Source organism: Pseudochaenichthys georgianus, chromosome 7 (assembly GCF_902827115.2).
Source record: "Pseudochaenichthys georgianus chromosome 7, fPseGeo1.2, whole genome shotgun sequence".
Lineage (NCBI taxonomy): Eukaryota > Metazoa > Chordata > Actinopteri > Perciformes > Channichthyidae > Pseudochaenichthys > Pseudochaenichthys georgianus.
In genome coordinates this window covers 45,190,928-45,211,158 of record NC_047509.1, presented here as the reverse complement: position 1 = coordinate 45,211,158, position 20,231 = coordinate 45,190,928, and the positions used below count along the sequence as shown (strand labels likewise).

The following is a 20,231-nucleotide window of genomic DNA, read 5'->3' as shown; positions in this document are numbered from 1 at the left end:
TGCAGTTGCTCACTAGTGCGAACAAAGCCAAACTAGTCGAAGGAAAGGTCTTACATGTAAGAAAAATGTGTAACATGTAAGGTCAAAGACCAACATGTTCATAATAAAACCTGACTAGTGAGAAAAAATGCCCTCCACTAGTTAACTAGTAAGCAACACATCTGTGTCACTAGTTCACTAGTGACTCCTCTAAGGCTTCACTAGTGAACTAGTGAGCTAAATTGTGTGTAACTAGTTAACTAGTAAGGTAACAACAACTGTACTAGTGCATCTAGTGGACAATTTGGACCTCACTAGTTAACTAGTGCACATTTTGAGCCTCACTAGTCAGCTTAGAAGCCTAGTTCCCACGTACGCCTTACGAGTGACGCCTATGGCAAGCCTTTTGAGTATTTATTCAATTTCCTTGATATCAGACGGCAGCGGCCTGCACTAGTTGGCTCCTTGATTTCACTTGTTGGATTTATGGTCTAACTAGTCAGGCACTCTGCTTTATTAGTTAAATAAAACATTTCACTAGTCGCTCTTTTTCAGCAACTAGTGGCCCTTTTGTCCGACTAGTTACCACGTATGCCTTACTAGTGACGCCAGGAGCAGCACTAGTAACGCCAAAGTCCCGACATGTAAGCTTTTTGATGAACTAGTGGCCCTCTGACCGTACTAGTGACCCTAAAAGTCTTACAAGTTAACTAGTGCGCTGCAAAATCTCCGACATGTTAACTAGTCACACAAAATAAGCACGACTAGTTAACTAGTGGCACACATTTGTCTGCACTAGTTAACTAGTCGCACCCAGAATAACTCACTAGTTAACTAGTAAAGGCAACACGTTCACTAGTTAACTAGTTGACGCCTCTTTTGACCTTACTAGTTAACTAGTGGGGCTCAAAATGTCTACGCGTTAACTAGTGAACCCTTTGCCTTTTACTAGTTAACTAGTGAGAGAAGTTTAAATTCCACTAGTGAACTAGTGAGGCCTAAAATGTTCACTAGTTAACTAGTGGATCCCAAATGTGCACTAGTCGCACTAGTTGCACAGAATGCTAATGAGGAGGAGGGGAAAGAACGCATCGAGGTCTCCTATTGGCCCTAATCTATAGAGTGACACCCAGCCCAAATAGTTTATTTAAGAGCTTAAATACACTGTTTTAAAATATGACCATATTTACAAACATATAAAACAAAAGTATTTGTGTTATTATAATCATATGACTGTATTTCAAATTAGGTAAGAACATTGAAGACTTTCTTAACATTAGAAAGTTGCCTTAGGACTGCAGACAGGAATACAGATCCACTTTAAAACATTATATTAAGCTGCCATTTGAAAGGAGCTGGATTAGAATGGCATTGTGAAAACAGAGTGACATTATTGATGGATTGAAAGAGGAAGTAACCCTCTTCGGATCACAGCTTTGAGAGATCGCAGTGACTTCCGTAAATAGTAGTCTTGGCAAATATGGAGAGGTTGTTTATCTTCATACAGATCTATCGTTATGCTGTTTTTAACATCTGTCCAGTGTTTCAGCTTTATTCATTTCATGAGCACCGCTGATAAAATGTCCCGCGATCACTTCCTCTACTTTTGTGTCTCGAGTGCAGGTGTTCTCACACACAAGCGTACGCACACTCGCACCAACAAAAACACACACACAAAGCGGAGCAAAGCAGAAACATGTATTTCTCTGGGCAAAACACACTGACTGACTTCCCACGGACAATATGTGAACAGTAGGCACTAAATACCCGACTGATGCACCTCACGTCTTCAAGACGTTGCGAAAAACATGCAGGAGAAAGCCCCCTCAGGCTCTCCTTCACAGAGCTGAACTGACCAATCAGAATCTGGGTCCCGCCTGCTTCATTTGCATATATAGGCTGACTAGTGAACGTGTATGGCCTTCACGTTCACTAGTGAGCCATATGAACTGCAACTAGTTAACTAGTGGATGCATATCGGTCTCCTATTGGCTCTTACGATAGACCTCGCCCATCAATCTTCACAGAAGTTCAAACACAAACATGGGAACCCAGAAATATGTGTAATATGTGATTTTCACAGAGCACGCGCCCCTTAAGCCCCGCCCCCGAGCTCCCACTCTCGGCTCAGTAGAACGAATGGAGACAGAAAATAAATCTAGATTCAGCTTTTAGTGCATTTTACAACTTTAAGGACTTAATGATTCTTAAGGGCTATCAAATAGTTCATACTGAATTACTGAATGAACTTTACTTTTGAAATGATTTCTCACAAAAACCTTTCTAAATTATAGTAAATTATTAAAAAAGTTTTAGTCAATACGTTTTTCTGCCTAAAATAGTAAACTATATGAAACACCAGATGCATGACAATTAACCCATTGTACCCGCTATTTAAATGTACTTTGGTTAGTTAATACAAATATTGATATTATATAAATATATATATATATATATATATATAAAGCATATAATTGATGCAGTCTTTCTGAACACTTTTTAAAAAAAATACTGCAAATGAAGAATATTTAAAATGTCTGCACAGATAGTGCCCTAACTTACAGCAGTTGAAAAGATTTGTGGAAGGATAAATTCTTCATGAGCTTCAATGGATCTCTAGATAAAGGGCGTTGTGTGGTTGCTTGTATTATCCTCAGATAGTGGTTTGTTTAAATAACTAGTGACATTTTAATAAATATTGCAAACAAGGGCTCCAAAAAAGGCATATATATATAACCTGGCCGGCCTAGCCAGTGTGTATTTCTTCAAGCACCACAAGATTCATAGTTTATAAAGTACAATTCTGGGCCATTGATTGTGTCATTTCTCCAAACACATACAGTAGAAATGCCTGTTTTTGAAGCCTTAAAATGGTGCTGGAAAAGGACTTTACATTGGGTTATACTTAAAGACAGGACTATTCAGCTAAGAGAAGAGAGAAAAGGAAAGAAAACTGTTATAATGGGTGATGTAATGACATAATATGAGGTCCTTGGCACTCAGATAGGGGTCATGTTGTGATCATGGGGCATCTCCCTAACAGCATCAGGGCAATGTCATATGGACTCAGACACTGGAAGTGTGCTGGAGGCGTTGACTGGGACTCATGGAAGGATGAGGCTGATGAATCTGCGAGGAAAGAACAAGCGGCTGAGAAATAATCATATATTAAAAGACAGCAGCTTCATCAGAAGCCAGCCAGAGTGACAGAGTGTGTCAGTGTGCTGAAGGACAGACCAGCTAGCCAGACTCTAAAGACTTTCCAAGCAGGGTTTCCGTTAGCCGGTAATTACCGGTTTTTAGCTGGTAAAATTTATAAAAAACCGGTAAATTCAAAACCTGACGGTCAAAATGTCTGGTAATAATTAGGGAGGCTCCGATCGATCGGCCGCCGGTCATTATCGGCCGATATTCACTCTTAATAGTTTGATCGGTGCTCTCTATAAAGGCCGATCAGGAGAGCTGGATCTGATCAATATGGACATAAACGCGAGTGAAGTGTAACCGGAGCGAGAGAGAGATCAGATCAGCTGCTGAGTCTGACCGAGACACGCAGCTCTGCATGATCACCTGAAGCCCCGCCCTCTGTTTAGCGAGCTGCATGAGAAACTGACTTGCTGTCAGGAGAGAGAGGAAGGGAGAGGATCCGTTTCTCCCGTGTTATTATTCAAAGTTGATGTAAACTTCTGAATAATGTACGTTATCTACTACAAGTAGTTTGTTTGAATGTAATAATTATGTTGTTTGTTGTTTGTGGAATCATTTATTGAAAAATGAATCTGAATTTTTCGATCTGTTACGATTATAAACTGAAGCAATATAAAAATGAGCCCGTGAACTGAGTTTTAAACTGAAGCATATCTGCTCATAGTCCGGTAATTACCTGCTAACGGAAACTCTGCTACACAACTATTATTATTATTGAAATATGACCGGTAAGTTTCAAATTAGTCCGGTAAAATAAATTCTGCCCGGACATTTGACCGGCGAGAAAAAATCCTAGCGGAAACCCTGTTTCCAAGGTGTAAAATGCTGCTGCCGGAGTACTGACTGGAAGTATTGCTGATATCATGTCCACCATCCTCTTAAAACACTCTGTCCAACGATATCAGTCTCATGAAGAAAGGTTTTTTAACGCTTATTCACAATAGCAGAGAAACATGCATTCTTGACATACATTGATACATTGACAGAGGATTACTGGAAAAGTACATAGTAAGTACTTCATAGTACTTGTGGGGTAGTTTCAGACTGAGTCCAACAGGATCAATTATCTCACGAAGAACTAATGGCAGCAACAAAGAATTCCCTCATCAAACTCAGCAGAAGTGGCTTGATGTTGTTCTCAGCAGGGGACTCTGACAGAGGAGTACTCACAAAGTACACAGTAAAGTACTTCAATGTATTGTAAGTAGTAGGCTAACTAATACAAATTCAAACAGTATCAATTTCATTAAGAACTAATGGTAACATTATATTTTTATCATTCGTTAAAGACAGCAGAAAACATGCATTATGTACTAAGGAGAGGACTCTGACTGAGGATTACTCACAAAGTACACAGTAAAGTACTTCATTTTATTTCTGGTAGAAGTCAAACTAGTACCGAGTCCAACAGTGTCAGTGTCCTTAAGAACTTGTGGTAACAAATATTTGTATCACTTGTCAAATATAGCAGGAATGAAGAGCAGCTGATTTGAAAAAGCAAACTCGAGAGGCGCGGAGTGGCCGCAGCGCAGAACCGCTGTACAGTTTAAATCTCCTAACAACGGTGTCCATTTTAGAAACAGGCTTATTATATTTACAGCCGTAGTAACATCCATGTTCTGGGCTCAACGTGTGTCTTGGCCGTTTTCGTCGTGATCGCTAAATTCCCCTTGTTTCCCTTTGTTTATAATATTATCACCGCTTTTGTTTTGAAATCACTTCCGTGAGATTCGCCCCTCGCTCCAAGGACCATGAGACCATTTAGCAAGGTACAAAGCAGAAAGGCCTCTCAGACGCTCCTCCGTAACGTGTTTAATAAAGAAACACAACTGGACGGAGATACACGGATTATCATGGCTCAACTATACATCATAGTTAACTATATATATATGATATACATCATATATAAATTTATATATATACATATTGCATATTGCATATAGCAAGTATTGCTAATGCAATTGTTTTTTAAGTGTTTGTACATAGTCTCAAATGCTTAACTTGTTTATGGAGGCATAACCATTTAAGACTGATAAATTAACACTGAAACCACTGTTTCTTTGCATTAAGTCATGCTGGGATGTTTGCTCAAAGCGATTGCATGTGGCACAGCCCTACCTAGAAAAAGATCTATGCTGATAAGGCTCTTCACTCAGTTTGGACACTGACCAATCAGAATCTGGGTCCCGCCTGCTTCATTTGCATATGGCTGACTAGTTAACGTGTTGGCCATATGAACAGCAACTAGTTAACTAGTGGATGCATATTGCAGCTTACACGTTAACTAGTGAAGGCAAAATGTTCACTAGTGAACTAGTTGAAGCCTGTGTTGGTCTTCTAAGCTGACTAGTGAGGCTCAAAATGTGCACTAGTTAACTAGTGAGGTCCAAATTGTCCACTAGATGCACTAGTACAGTTTGTTTTACCTGACTAGTTAACTAGTTACACACAATTTAGCTCACTAGTTCACTAGTGAAGCCTTAGAGGAGTCACTAGTGAACTAGTGACACAGATGTGTTGCTCACTAGTTAACTAGTGGAGGGCATTTTTTCTCACTAGTCAGGTTTTATTATGAACATGTTGGTCTTTGACCTTACATGTTACACATTTTTCTTACATGTAAGGCCTTTCCTTCGACTAGTTTGGCTTTGTTCGCACTAGTGAGGTACTGCATGCAACTAGTTAGATGTTGATTTAACATGTATGGCTTTTTCCAGAACTAGTGGATATTTAGAGCCCACTAGTTGTGCTTTTGTTCTCTCTAGTTCAACACAATGACTCACTAGTTGACATGTACGTGCAACTAGTTCACTAGTGATGTGTCAAAAAATGCACTAGTAAACATGTATGACTTTGAAACATTTCACTAGTGAACTAGTTGCACGTACACGTCAACTAGTAAGTCATTGTGTTGAACTAGAGAGAACAAAAGCACAACTAGTGGGCTCTAAATATCCACTAGTTCTGGAAAAAGCCATACATGTTAAATCAACATCTAACTAGTTGCATGCAGTTGCTCACTAGTGCGAACAAAGCCAAACTAGTCGAAGGAAAGGCCTTACATGTAAGAAAAATGTGTAACATGTAAGGTCAAAGACCAACATGTTCATAATAAAACCTGACTAGTGAGAAAAAATGCCCTCCACTAGTTAACTAGTAAGCAACACATCTGTGTCACTAGTTCACTAGTGACTCCTCTAAGGCTTCACTAGTGAACTAGTCAGCTAAAGTGTGTGTAACTAGTTAACTAGTAAGGTAACAAAAACTGTACTAGTGCATCTAGTGGACAATTTGGACCTCACTAGTTAACCAGTGCACATTTTGAGCCTCACTAGTCAGCTTAGAAGACCAAAACAGGCTTCAACTAGTTCACTAGTGAACATTTTGCCTTCACTAGTTAACATGTAAGCTGCAATATGCATCCACTAGTTAACTAGTTGCCGTTCATATGGCCAACACGTTCACTAGTCAGCCATAGGCAAATGAAGCAGGCGGGACCCAGATTCTGATTGGTCAGTTCGGCTCTGTGAGGGAGAGCCTGAGGGGGCTTTCTCCTGCGATGTTTTTAGCAACGTCTTGAAGACGTGAGGTGCATCAGTCGGGTATTTAGTGCCTGCTGTTAACATATTGTCCGTGGGGAGTCAGTCAGTGTGTTTTGCCCAGAGAAATACATGTTTCTGCTTTGCTCCGCTTTGTGTGTGTGTTTTTGTTGGTGCGAATGTGCGCACGCTTGTGTGTGAGAACACCGGCACTCTAGACACAAAAGTAGAGGAAGTGATCGCGGGACATTGTATCAGCGGTGCTCATGAAATGAATAAAGCTGAAACACTGGACAGATGTTAAAAACAGCATAACGATAGATCTGTATGAAGATAAACAACCTCTCCATATGTGCCAAGACTAATATTTACGGAAGTCACGGCGATCTCTCAAAGCTGTGATCCGAAGAGGGTTACTTCCTCTTTCTATCCATCAATAATGTCCCTCTGTTTATCACAATGCCATTCTAATCCAGCTCCTTTCAAATGGCAGCTTAATAAAATGTTTTAAAGTGGATCTGTATTCCTGTCTGCAGTCCTAAGGCAACTTTCTAATGTTAAGAAAGTCTTCAATGTTCTTACCTAATTTGATATACAGTCATATGATCATAATAACACAAATACTTTTGTTTTATATGTTTGTAAATATGGTCATATTTTAAAACAGTGTATATAAGCTGTTAAATAAACTATTTGGGCTGGGTGTCACTCTATAGCTTAGGGCCAATAGGAGACCTCGATGCGTTCTTTCCCCTCCTCCTCATTAGCATTCTGTGCAACTAGTGCGACTAGTGCACATTTGGGATCCACTAGTTAACTAGTGAACATTTTAGGCCTCACTAGTTCACTAGTGGAATTTAAACTTCTCTCACTAGTTAACTAGTGAAGGGCAAAGGGTTCACTAGTTAACATGTATACATTTTGAGCCCCACTAGTTAACTAGTAAGGTCAAAAGAGGCGTCAACTAGTTAACTAGTGAACGTGTTGCCTTTACTAGTTAACTAGTGAGTTATTCTGGGCGCGACTAGTGAACTAGTGCAGACAAATGTGTGCCACTAGTTAACTAGTCGTGCTTATTTTGTGTGACTAGTTAACATGTCGGAGATTTTGCAGCGCACTAGTTAACTTGTAAGACTTTTAGGGTCACTAGTACGGTCAGAGGGCCACTAGTTCATCAACAAGCTTACATGTCGGGACTTTGGCGTTACTAGTGCTGCTCCTGGCGTCACTCGTAAGGCATACGTGGTAACTAGTCGGACAAAAGGGCCACTAGTTGCTGAAAAAGAGCGACTAGTGAAATGTTTTATTTAACTAGTAAAGCAGAGTGCCTGACTAGTTAGACCATAAATCCAACAAGTGAAATCAAAGAGCCAACTAGTGCAGGCCGCTGCCGTCTGATATCAAGGAAATTGAATAAATACTCAAAAGGCTTGCCATACACTGCTCAATCCACTCCTCCATAGTAAGAAGGAGGTCGACGTTAATCTTAAATGTTTCCATCTTATGCTTTGTAAGTTTGTTTCGTAACGGAAGAAATGTAAATATATTTATAAAACTGACAAGTCAAATCAAGCAATCTGATTGGCCGATAGTGTTTTTGCGGACCTCTTTGATTACAGATTTGAAAACATCGTTGCTTGCTTTAAAAGTAGCACAATTCATGATGTCAAACCTTGGAAAGTATCTAGATATCCCTGCCCTAATGCCAAAGGAACTGCACACTGAATATGTTTTGCCATTTGATGTGTATGTCTGGACCGCTGCGTAAAAAGGAGGGTGTCTGCCCCGTTACTTCTCCGCTGCTTTCTTCAGCCCAACGGTATACTGTTTTTCTCAGACGCGGAGGGATACTGACTTGTTGTGAAAAGTAACTTACAATTCTACCCGTGGTATACGCTCAGTATATCACGGCTAAGAACCAATCAGATTGCTTGATTTGACTTGTCCGTTTTATAAAGTCTGACAATGTTAGTGTTAGTACAAGCTAAAAAAGATAATGTAGTGTTTGTTTTAAAGGATCAGATATGATCTCTTGGAGCTGTACTGTTCTGTAGGATAATACTTTAAGTGTGAATCTATACGCCTGAATCTGCTTCATGGTTTCACCTTCTTTGCTTCATTGGTTCTGTTTTAATCAGCAGGTGAACTATATGGTCATTAAATAGTGTGTGTGAGTTTAACTGTGCGTATTAAACTAAAACGGAGCTCAGACTTTATTTCAAACGGTAGTATGTGCTCATGCGTCTCAGCGTTGCTGTGCAGGCTGCTGCCGGAATGTGCTGAATAAAAGGGAGCTTTTCCGATCAATACAATCATTTATGATCCTAAATATCTTATTTTCTAGGGTCACATTGTTCTGTTGTGCACATAATACACTTGAGTAAAATACATCTCATTGAGAGTTTTTCTCTCATTTATTTGCATTGCATTTTAAATTGAGGTAATCAGAGTAATCAGGTTACTTTCACTTAGAGACAAGATGTTCTTATACAAGTAACTGGTAACTGTAACGGAATACTTGTTTTATAGTAACCCTCCCAACCCTGACAGTGTGTGTGTGTGTGTGTGTGTGTGTGTGTGTGTGTGTGTGTGTGTGTGTGTGTGTGTGTGTGTGTGTGTGTGGTGTGTGTGTGTGTGTGTGTGTGTGTGTGTGTGTGTGTGTGTGCGTGTGCGTGCGTGTGTGTGTGTGTATGTGCGTGCGTGCGTGTGTGTTTGTGTGCGTGTGTGTGTGCGTGTGTGTGTATGTGTGTGCGTGCGTGTGTGTGTGTGTGTGTGTGTGCGTGTGTGTATGTGCGTGTGTTTGTGTGCGTGTGTGCGTGTGTGTGTGTGTGCGTGCGTGTGTATGTGTGCGTGCGTGCGTGTGTGTGTGTGTGTGCGTGTGTGTGTGTGTGTGCGTGTGTTTGTGTGCGTGTGTGTGTGCGTGCGTGTGTGCGTGCGTGTGTATGTGTGTGTGCGTGTGTGTGTGTGCGTGTGTGTATGTGCGTGTGTTTGTGTGCGTGTGTGTGTGTGTGTGTGTGCGTGTGTATGTGTGTGTGTGTGTGCGTGTGTGTATGTGCGTGTGTTTGTGTGCGTGTGTGTGTGTGTGTGTGTGTGTGTGTGTGTGTGTGTGCGTGTGTATGTGTGCGTGCGTGTGTGTGTGTGTGTGTGCGTGCGTGTGTGTGTGTGTGTGTGTGTGTGTGTGCGTGTGTGTACCTCTCTGAGTTGGCTGGTGGACAGAGCTGTCGGGGGTGTCTGTGCGATGGCTCTCAGGAGAAGCTGCTTGCTGTGGCTCACAATCTGAAAAGGCTGGCAGTGAAATGCACACGTTGAACTTCAGAGCAGAGAAGTGACAGGTCTGACTGACAGGATGATACAAAGCATCATCTGAGAGTCACCTGATGGTCAGCGGGGGGGAGGGTGTGTCCTTCCAGGAAGAGCTGCAGCAGATGGATGTAGCAGAGGACAGCAGTGTGCAGGAAGTGAGGGCCACACACAGCTCTGTGCAGCAACTCAGCACTCTGCTGGAGCAGCAGGCTGAACACACACACACACACACACCGCAAATACACACAATTAAACAATACACATATAAGTTCATATAATGTAATTATTTAGGTAGAGAACAATTGCCATTAATTCCTCTTCAGGATTCAAACACTTTGTATACACTATACCAGGGGTCTCCAACCTTTTTTAGGATGAGAGCTACTTTCAACAAAAAAAACAAGTCGTGAGCTACTTTTACTCCACTTTTTTTGTTTTTTGCAGTGTATATATTTAGCACATTTTAACATTATTATATGCTTACCTTTAACCTTTGTGTGCTGTTTGGGTCTGTGGGACCCGTTTTCAGTCTTTACTAAAAGAAAATGTATGCAATTTAATTATTTTAACATGCTTTATTTGGGGGTGGACCTCACATCATCTAGGGGGGTCCGGAGGCATGCACCGCCGGGAAGATCTTTTGTTTATATGTTGAAGTTAAATGCATCAATCTGGTGCACTTTGATTACAAAATGAATTTATGGATACAGCTCTCAACACTCAGATGAAAGGGAGCTGTATACTTTTCAATAATCCAAAAATCTTTAGAATATGATCACAGCCAATAACAAATCAATTTTAAACTGTTTTTTTTTTTACTGCCCTATAGGACACATTGGAATGATTTCTTACTTTATATTTTACAATAGATAAAGGTGTGCTCTCTCTAGCTCTCTCGCTCTCTCTCTGTCTCGCTCGCTCACAGAGGCTGTGTGCTCCTCCGTGGCGATGACAGCTTGCGTTAAAAAATAATAATAAACATATTTGTAAAGTGGGGGGACACAAACGGGATCGAAAACTGTACCCAGTGGAAATTACGCCATGCGTATGTATGCGTCAAGTGCAATAAATATATGTGCAAGTTGCAACACACACCCAGTTAAAACTCTGCCCCTCATGTGCTGTACAGGCTGGCACGACTGGGCTGTTCAATGGGGCTGATGTGTTGATTCTGCCAGAAGGAAAATCACGGTCAAACTCCTTATGAAGTGGGGAGGTGCCAGTGCCACATTGCTTTTCTTCCCGACTGAAACGCTGGTCCCGCAAATCAAGCAAGAACGTGATTGGTCGATATTCATTGTGGGGGGTGGGGGGAGGAGGGGTGTTAGATAGATAGAGTTGTAGTAAGTAGATAGAGTTCGCTATGATTGAGGTTTCGTTTATGCATAGGGTAGATTCTTTTAATTACATTTCCTTTTTTGTGTGTGTATTTTTTACATTTTGGATTTGCTTGGCGAGCTACTTATTGAGGGCTTGCCAGAAGGAAAATCACTGGTAGCTCGCGATCGACGTGTTGGAGACCCCTGCACTATACTCTTATATTTTTTATAAAACACAAACACAAAATGTATTTCTCTATACTAAATTATAATTGTTTTCAGTATGGGATATGTCAATGATTAGCAACATTGACTTTAATGCATGGCGTGAAACACTGTAGCGATCCAGATGAGAGCATCAATCTGCTCGTGGAAACCAGGACGTTGGAGCCTCCAGGCAAACATGAGAAATGGGTCAAATGGATGCTCGTCTTCAGGTCCATTCAGGTGGTAGTGTCTCTGCTGGGAAAGAGCTCTTTCTATCTGTCTCGTACTGCCTGTGCTGCAGCCCCTCTGTCTGGGAAACTCCGTCCGGAGGGAACACAGGGATTTAGCCGTTGCTGAATTCACATTAACGTGCACACAAACAGGAAAGGGAGAACCTTATGTGATAAAAGTAAGAAAACTACAAATGTAAAGCTGGGCTTATATCATACCTTGATCTAACATGCCAGAGGCTGTTCACCTTGGAGACCTGCGGATATGGGTACGGCCTGTACATGGTACATTAGAATGACTTGTCCAGTGCTTTCATGGGTTAAAGATTGTGGTTTCAATCTTCCGGTGGCTCTGAGTGTCTGCACTAATAACTTAAACATCGTATAATGGGAAGTTTTGGGAAGAGTTGAACTTACAAAATGCAGTTATTAAAATCACACCTTTGCCAAAGCTTATCTTAGTATGTCATATGCATTACAAAATTGTAAAAAATATTATGAGCCGTATGTGTCCCTAGTGAGGCCTTCTGAGGGAGCCCCAGGTTTGTATCCACAGTCACTCTCAAAACAAAAATAAACTTTAAAAACTGACCTGTAAAAGGCCCAAGGCATCAGTCGGATAAACTCATCTGATGTTACCATGGTGATGGACTGGTAAACACCGTGATCTAAAGTTGGGAAAACAACATTTAGCCCACTTATTTAACAATGCATCAATTCACACAAGAAGACACAATCATTTAATGTCAGAGCAAACATTACATTTAATCTTTCAAATAATAAATACCCGGCTAAACTGTCAATAACATTGTTTGCTCCCATGTGCAGTGTAGTGAGATGTGATGTGAAAGATGCACACAGTACCGTCTGATTGAAAGAGCAGCAGCCAGTCAGCAGAGTCCACGAGCACACTCAGCAGCTCTGAGCAGAGGTATGCTGCTCTCCGCCTCCTCTGTCCCTGAAGGCATCATTACAGACAGCATTACAGACTCCCTCCTGCTGGGGGCAGCAGAGCAGCTGACCTCCATACTGAGGACATGTCAGCTGGTAGTTGTCCAACTCTTGGCCAATAAGCGTATTTTCCCAGATGTCACCTTTAACAGTAAACCATTGCTTACCCGGACAGTCCTATTATCAGAGTAAATAGAGTGCAGCAGTAAAGTATGCTCAAATCTCTTTCTGCACTACGTGGTATATTTAGGAGTGGTTCTTTAGAGTTTATGTGTAATAATGATGAGGTTCCAGATAAAATATGAATGAATGTTTCCTCTCAGATCTGGTGTGGGGCAGAGCATGTTGCTCATTAGGGTCTATCAACCTGAGCTCTCTAACTGCACATCAACCCACCTGCTGACCCCCTACACTGGGTCAGCAGGTGGACACAGGGACAGAGCAGGATCAATACCCCCTACACTGGGTCAGCAGGTGGACACAGGGACAGAGCAGGATCAATACCCCCTACACTGGGTCAGCAGGTGGACACAGGGACAGAGCAGGATCAATACCCCCTACACTGGGTCAGCAGGTGGACACAGGGACAGAGCAGGATCAATACCCCCTACACTGGGTCAGCAGGTGGACACAGGGACAGAGCAGGATCAATACCCCCTACACTGGGTCAGCAGGTGGACACAGGGACAGTGCAGGATCAATACCCCCTACACTGGGTCAGCAGGTGGACACAGGGACAGTGCAGGATCAATACCCCCTACACTGGGTCAGCAGGTGGACACAGGGACAGTGCAGGATCAATATCCCCTACACTGGGTCAGCAGGTGGACACAGGGACAGTGCAGGATCAATACCCCCTACACTGGGTCAGCAGGTGGACACAGGGACAGTGCAGGATCAATACCCCCTACACTGGGTCAGCAGGTGGACACAGGGACAGTGCAGGATCAATACCCCCTACACTGGGTCAGCAGGTGGACACAGGGACAGTGCAGGATCAATACCCCCTACACTGGGTCAGCAGGTGGACACAGGGACAGTGCAGGATCAATACCCCCTACACTGGGTCAGCAGGTGGACACAGGGACAGAGCAGGATCAATACCCCCTACACTGGGTCAGCAGGTGGACACAGGGACAGAGCAGGATCAATACCCCCTACACTGGGTCAGCAGGTGGACACAGGGACAGTGCAGGATAATAAAAGAGCGCTTTTATGAATTACCTCAGGATACAGGAGTGATGACAGATGATCCTTTACACACAGGAAGAGCAGGAAAACTAGAACCTGGACAAATAAAGTAACCAGCAGCAGGTCAATACACAACATGTTGGTGTTTTAATGAAAACAGAAACTCCAACATGCCGGCTGGGGTCCACTTAGGGCCGATAAAATGACACTGTTATGATGACGTTCTTTCCTCTCACCTGTTGGCACAGCGGGCCCCCCTCTTCTCGCAGCACACGTAGGGCAGCACTGAGGCCCTGGTCGGCCCCCCCACGGCCCTGCCAGGCCCCGTGCAGGCTGGCAGCCAGCAGCAGAGCAGCAGGACCCGGAGGGCAGGGCCCCTTCTCTAAACTGAACACCACACAGAAGACAAACGCTTCTTAACACAAGCCAAGTTTACCACCGAAAATAAACCTGATCATGGGGAGAGGGGCTCCTGGGCAACTACTTTATTAAAATATATGTTTATTATTAATATTATATACTTTTCCTATTCCTTTTGTGGATTAAGACATTTCTTATTCTGTCTCTTTACTATTACCTCCAAGGAGCTGTGCTTGTGTCACATGGACTTCTGGACTGCCTCTTTGTATTCTTCTATATGTATTTCCATGAACTCGGAAGAAGGCATGGGCCAGAACAAAGAAACATTGTGCTGCATTTGAGTGGTTTTTAAATAATTGGAAAAATGTGTATTATGTATGTAATATTCATAACAGCAGCTCTGAAACAAAACTATTTTTTTAACTGCATTCAAGCCGTAGGATTTTCCATTCTTGGTCTGTTGGCATGTTGTTTCCACTTAAGGGACTTGAACAGAGCGGCATGTTGTTTCCACTTAAGGGACTTGAACAGAGCGGCATGTTGTTTCCACTTAAGGGACTTGAACAGAGCGGCATGTTGTTTCCACTTAAGGGACTTGAACAGAGCGGCATGTTGTTTCCACTTAAGGGACTTGAACAGAGCTGCATGTTGTTTCCACTTAAGGGACTTGAACAGAGCGGCATGTTGTTTCCACTTAAGGGACTTGAACAGAGCGCCATGTTGTTTCCACTTAAGGGACTTGAACAGAGCGGCATGTTGTTTCCACTTAAGGGACTTGAACAGAGCGGCATGTTGTTTCCACTTAAGGGACTTGAACAGAGCTGCATGTTGTTTCCACTTAAGGGACTTGAACAGAGCGGCATGTTGTTTCCACTTAAGGGACTTGAACAGAGCGGCATGTTGTTTCCACTTAAGTGACTTGAACAGAGCGGCATGTTGTTTCCACTTAAGGGACTTCATCAGAGCGGCATGTTGTTTCCACTTAAGGGACTTGAATAAAGCGGCATGTTGTTTCCACTTAAGGGACTTGAACAAAGCGGCATGTTGTTTCCACTTAAGGGACTTGAACAGAGCGGCATGTTGTTTCCACTTAAGGGACTTGAACAAAGCGGCATGTTGTTTCCACTTAAGGGACTTGAACAGAGCGGCATGTTGTTTCCACTTAAGGGACTTGAACAGAGCTGCATGTTGTTTCCACTTAAGGGACTTGAACAGAGCGGCATGTTGTTTCCACTTAAGGGACTTGAACAGAGCGGCATGTTGTTTCCACTTAAGGGACTTGAACAGAGCGGCATGTTGTTTCCACTTAAGGGACTTGAACAGAGCGGCATGTTGTTTCCACTTAAGGGACTTGAACAGAGCGCCATGTTGTTTCCACTTAAGGGACTTGAACAGAGCGGCATGTTGTTTCCACTTAAGGGACTTGAACAGAGCGGCATGTTGTTTCCACTTAAGGGACTTGAACAAAGCGGCATGTTGTTTCCACTTAAGGGGCTTGAACAGAGCGCCATGTTGTTTCCACTTAAGGGACTTGAACAGAGCGGCATGTTGTTTCCACTTAAGGGACTTGAACAGAGCGGCATGTTGTTTCCACTTAAGGGACTTGAACAAAGCGGCATGTTGTTTCCACTTAAGGGACTTGAACAGAGCGGCATGTTGTTTCCACTTAAGGGACTTGAACAAAGCGGCATGTTGTTTCCACTTAAGGGACTTGAACAGAGCGGCATGTTGTTTCCACTTAAGGGACTTGAACAAAGCGGCATGTTGTTTCCACTTAAGGGACTTGTACAGAGCGGCATGTTGTTTCCACTTAAGGGACTTGAACAAAGCGGCATGTTGTTTCCACTTAAGGGACTTGAACAGAGCGGCATGTTGTTTCCACTTAAGGGACTTGAACAGAGCGGCATTTTGTTTCCACTTAAGGGACTTGAACAGAGCGGCATGTTGTTTCCACTTAAGGGACTTGAACAGAGCGGCATGTTGTTTCCACTTAAGGGACTTGAACAGAGCGGCATGTTGTTTCCACTTAAGGGACTTGAACAGAGCGGCATGTTGTTTCCACTTAAGGGACTTGAACAGAGCGGCATGTTGTTTCCACTTAAGGGACTTGAACAGAGCGCCATGTTGTTTCCACTTAAGGGACTTGAACAGAGCGCCATGTTGTTTCCACTTAAGGGACTTGAACAGAGCGGCATGTTGTTTCCACTTAAGGGACTTGAACAGAGCGGCATGTTGTTTCCACTTAAGGGACTTGAACAGAGCGGCATGTTGTTTCCACTTAAGGGACTTGAACAGAGCGGCATGGTGTTTCCACTTAAGGGACTTGAACAGAGCGGCATGTTGTTTCCACTTAAGGGACTTGAACAGAGCGGCATGTTGTTTCCACTTAAGGGACTTGAACAGAGCGGCATGTTGTTTCCACTTAAGGGACTTGAACAGAGCGGCATGGTGTTTCCACTTAAGGGACTTGAACAGAGCGGCATGTTGTTTCCACTTAAGGGACTTGAACAGAGCGGCATGAAGCTTCACGAGGATGAGGCGTACCTGCAGGCCCAGCTCTGACACACAGCGAGGAGCTGCAGCTGCTCCGGGAGAGGGTCTCCATCAGTGAGACCCCGCCATAGGGAGGAGAGCACGGGAGAGAGACGCTGCCACCAGTGCTACACACACACACACACACCCACACACACACACACACACACACACACACACCCACACACACACACACACACACACACACACACACACACACACACACACACACACACACACACGTGAAGCAGTGGGGATGATGGTAAGAAGGCCTTTCATTTCCACCTGAACATTTGTCTTAAGCAGTTATTTCAGAAATGTCAAAATCCAATTATTTCTGAATTTAAATCCAATCCAAAAAATGCATTTCTTTAATCGACCTCATTAAAGGGAAAGTTAATCATTAATACAGACCAGGTGTTTTAGGTTGGATTTCCCTTTAGAAACGGGCTCACTTATGAACATAACTCTGACTTGTAAAACTAGAAACACCATAACACTGGAACATTAGCAGCTGGATTCAATGTAGCCATATTTCAATGGAATCACATGTACTGTTAAAGCTCTAAATGTCTTCCTTACAAAGACCAGCACATAAGGACTCACACCTCACAAGCGTCCTGGCTAAAGGATAAAAGGTCTGCATGGGAAGTGATGAAGCTGCGATAACTGTGTGGAGAACAAACTGTACCACTGTGGAGAGCAGGAGCAGAGGACAGTGCACACTGATCTGAGACCAGGCCTTGTCCACTTCTTCCCTCGGGCGCCCACAGCGTACACTGGCACACAGCACACCCTGGAGAGAGCACACACGGCACACAGGAGCTGATAGAAATACAGTCAGACATGTTTATTGGAACTGTCCTGAGATGTAGGTGCGTGTGACTCTTACTCTCAGGAAGTGTGACGTTAGATGGTAGGACAGCAAGCCGACGGGAGAGCACACGCTCCTCTGTTCACAGGAGAGAGAGGGCAGAGGGGGGAGACGTGAGCGCTGAGTGAGGGGTACTGCAGCGAGACGGCCAGTGGTCCGGGTCCAGGAGGTCAGACCAACGACTTGACCCACAGTACTGATTTAAAACGATTGTATTGCTTCCACAAGGAAACAACCATCTGTAGCACGGACAACGTGACTTCATGTGACGGCAGCACTGATGCAGCTTTCTGTACCCGTCCAAGTCTGTTCACATGTTCTTAATAACCCGTTTGTAAACACTGCCTCTTGATCCTTCCTCACAACGCTCTGCTCTCCTTAGCAACAGTCTTCTAGCGTAACATTAACACACCATCACAGCACTTTGTCAAACAGAAAAACAAATTGGGGAGAGAAACATCTGACAGAGTGATCAGAGCATGTGTCGCAGCTCACCTGATGCAGGTTGATGTGTTCCATCAGCTGCTGACAACCAACAGCTGCCCTCCTTCCTCCAGCCGGCAGCGTGAGGAGGAGCCCTGCTGGGAGGGCCAGCAGCACTCTGTGACACACACGCACGCACACACGCACGCACACACACGCACGCGCACACACGCACACACACGCACGCGCACACGCACGCACGCACACACACACACGCACACACACACGCACGCACACGCACACACACGCACGCACACACACACACACACGCACGCACACACACACGCACACATCTCAGTGGCTGAACATTAAATATGTGTGTGTGTGTGTGTGTGTGTGTGTGTGTGTGTGCGCGTGTGTGTGTACCTGTTCCATGTGTTGAGTGTGTGTTGTAGGCAGAGCGCAGTGCTGATGCTCTTTTCTGTGAAGGAGCACCTCTTAGACAACAGTTCGAAGAGGAAGTCACACATATCAGATTTCCCATGGCAACCGGAGAGGGCAGTCACTTCCATGTCATAGACAAGTTCCTGCACGTACACAAAGAATCCCACATGAACACAGAACACACTGGATGTATGACGGACCACAGCAACCGTTCTCTCTGGCTCCAGGTTACAGCGCACACACCTGTAGCCTGGACAGGATGTCAGGCAGACAGCTTCCTCTCTCCGACACCCTCTCATCCAGCTTCTCCCCCGTCTGGTGGCTGCTGACGTAAAATATATAAAAGAGTGACGTTTTTACCAAAGGCTGAACAATTCACATGTTGTTCATTGGTGCTCCTGAATAACATATAGGCGATTTATAATATAAATAGCATAACAATTATAATAGGTGAACAAATTGTCTTCATATGTTTTGCCCCCTGTGAACAAATGTGGTAATGTTCTCCATGTGCAGCAGGCCTCTCGGTGTTGATCTGAGCGCGTCCTTTAGGTGGAAGAAAGAAACATGCATACTTACTGTATGCAACTGTTTTGTAACCAAGGATGAACGAATACACACCTGAGTTTCAACAGTCACATTAAAACAGTTACTAAGTCAGCCTACTATCGCCTAAAGAACATATCTAGGATAAAAAGACTAATGTCACAGCAGGATCTGGAGACACGTGTCCATCCTTTTATCTTCAGTAGACTGGACGACTGCAATGGTGTCTTCACATGTCTCACTAAAAATCTATTAGAAAGCTGCAGCTAATTCAGAACGCCACTGCTCGAGTCCTCACTAACACTAAGAAAGTGGATCACATCACTCCTGTTCTGAAGTCTTTACACTGGCTTCCTGTGTGTCAAAGAATATATTTCAAAATACTGCTGCTGGTTTATAAAGCACTGAATGGTTTAGGCCCAAAATACATGTCTGACCTCCTGCTAAATTATGAACCATCCAGATCTCTCAGGTCTTCAGGGACTGGTCAGCTTCCTGTCCAGCTTTTTGTCGCTGCTTTTAGTTACACTGCACTGTAACTTGTATTATGTTTATTTTTTCTCTATGCTTTTTAAAGGCCATATTTCTTAAAGGTCCCATGTCATGCTTTTCTGGTTCTGACCCGTCCCCTTGTGTGTTATGTAGGTTTTTCGGCATGTGAACGGTCTGCAGTCACAAACCCTCAAAGTGCACCCTGTAGCGAGTAAACTCTGACACAGAGAAGACCTGTCTGCTGCCCCTGAACGCCTCGTTGGGGATTTCTCTTTTTCCATTGTTTGCTTCCGGGTTCTGTGACGTGTGAACACCCAGATCAACAACAAATGACCGGATTGAAATGCTCTCTGAAACCACTTGCCTCGTGTTGAAAGGTGCTATATAAATAAACTTGCCATGCAACTTACATTTAAAACAATGTTTCATTATTAAACACAGCTGTTTACACAATGCATAGTGATGAGGTGATGCATCTATAAGATGAATTATTGTAATTATCGTCTTGCAGCGTATTCCATAAATAAAATATAAACATTGTATACCAGCTGAGAGGAATGCCTCACTGCTTTATCAACTGTCCCTTTTAGGTGTCGTTGTTCTTTTCAGACCACCATCCGATATTAGCCAAAAC

General features: G+C 43.5%; 1 protein-coding gene across 1 annotated transcript in view; it reads right to left on the bottom strand.

Annotated features, from left to right (window-relative positions):
- Positions 1 to 20,231, bottom strand: part of LOC117449257 (Fanconi anemia group A protein-like) — an 85,629-nt gene that overhangs the window by 8,470 nt on the left and 56,928 nt on the right. Inside the window, exons 30-41 of the mRNA XM_071203865.1 lie at positions 18,803 to 18,881; positions 18,542 to 18,702; positions 18,188 to 18,293; positions 17,711 to 17,770; positions 17,510 to 17,614; positions 16,831 to 16,946; positions 14,163 to 14,313; positions 13,960 to 14,022; positions 12,649 to 12,742; positions 12,377 to 12,452; positions 10,100 to 10,238; positions 9,918 to 10,010 (exon numbers count right to left, since the gene is read on the bottom strand). Of these exons, the coding sequence (XP_071059966.1) occupies positions 9,918 to 10,010; positions 10,100 to 10,238; positions 12,377 to 12,452; positions 12,649 to 12,742; positions 13,960 to 14,022; positions 14,163 to 14,313; positions 16,831 to 16,946; positions 17,510 to 17,614; positions 17,711 to 17,770; positions 18,188 to 18,293; positions 18,542 to 18,702; positions 18,803 to 18,881 (1,243 nt within the window). The remainder of the gene's footprint in view (positions 1 to 9,917; positions 10,011 to 10,099; positions 10,239 to 12,376; positions 12,453 to 12,648; positions 12,743 to 13,959; positions 14,023 to 14,162; positions 14,314 to 16,830; positions 16,947 to 17,509; positions 17,615 to 17,710; positions 17,771 to 18,187; positions 18,294 to 18,541; positions 18,703 to 18,802; positions 18,882 to 20,231) is intronic.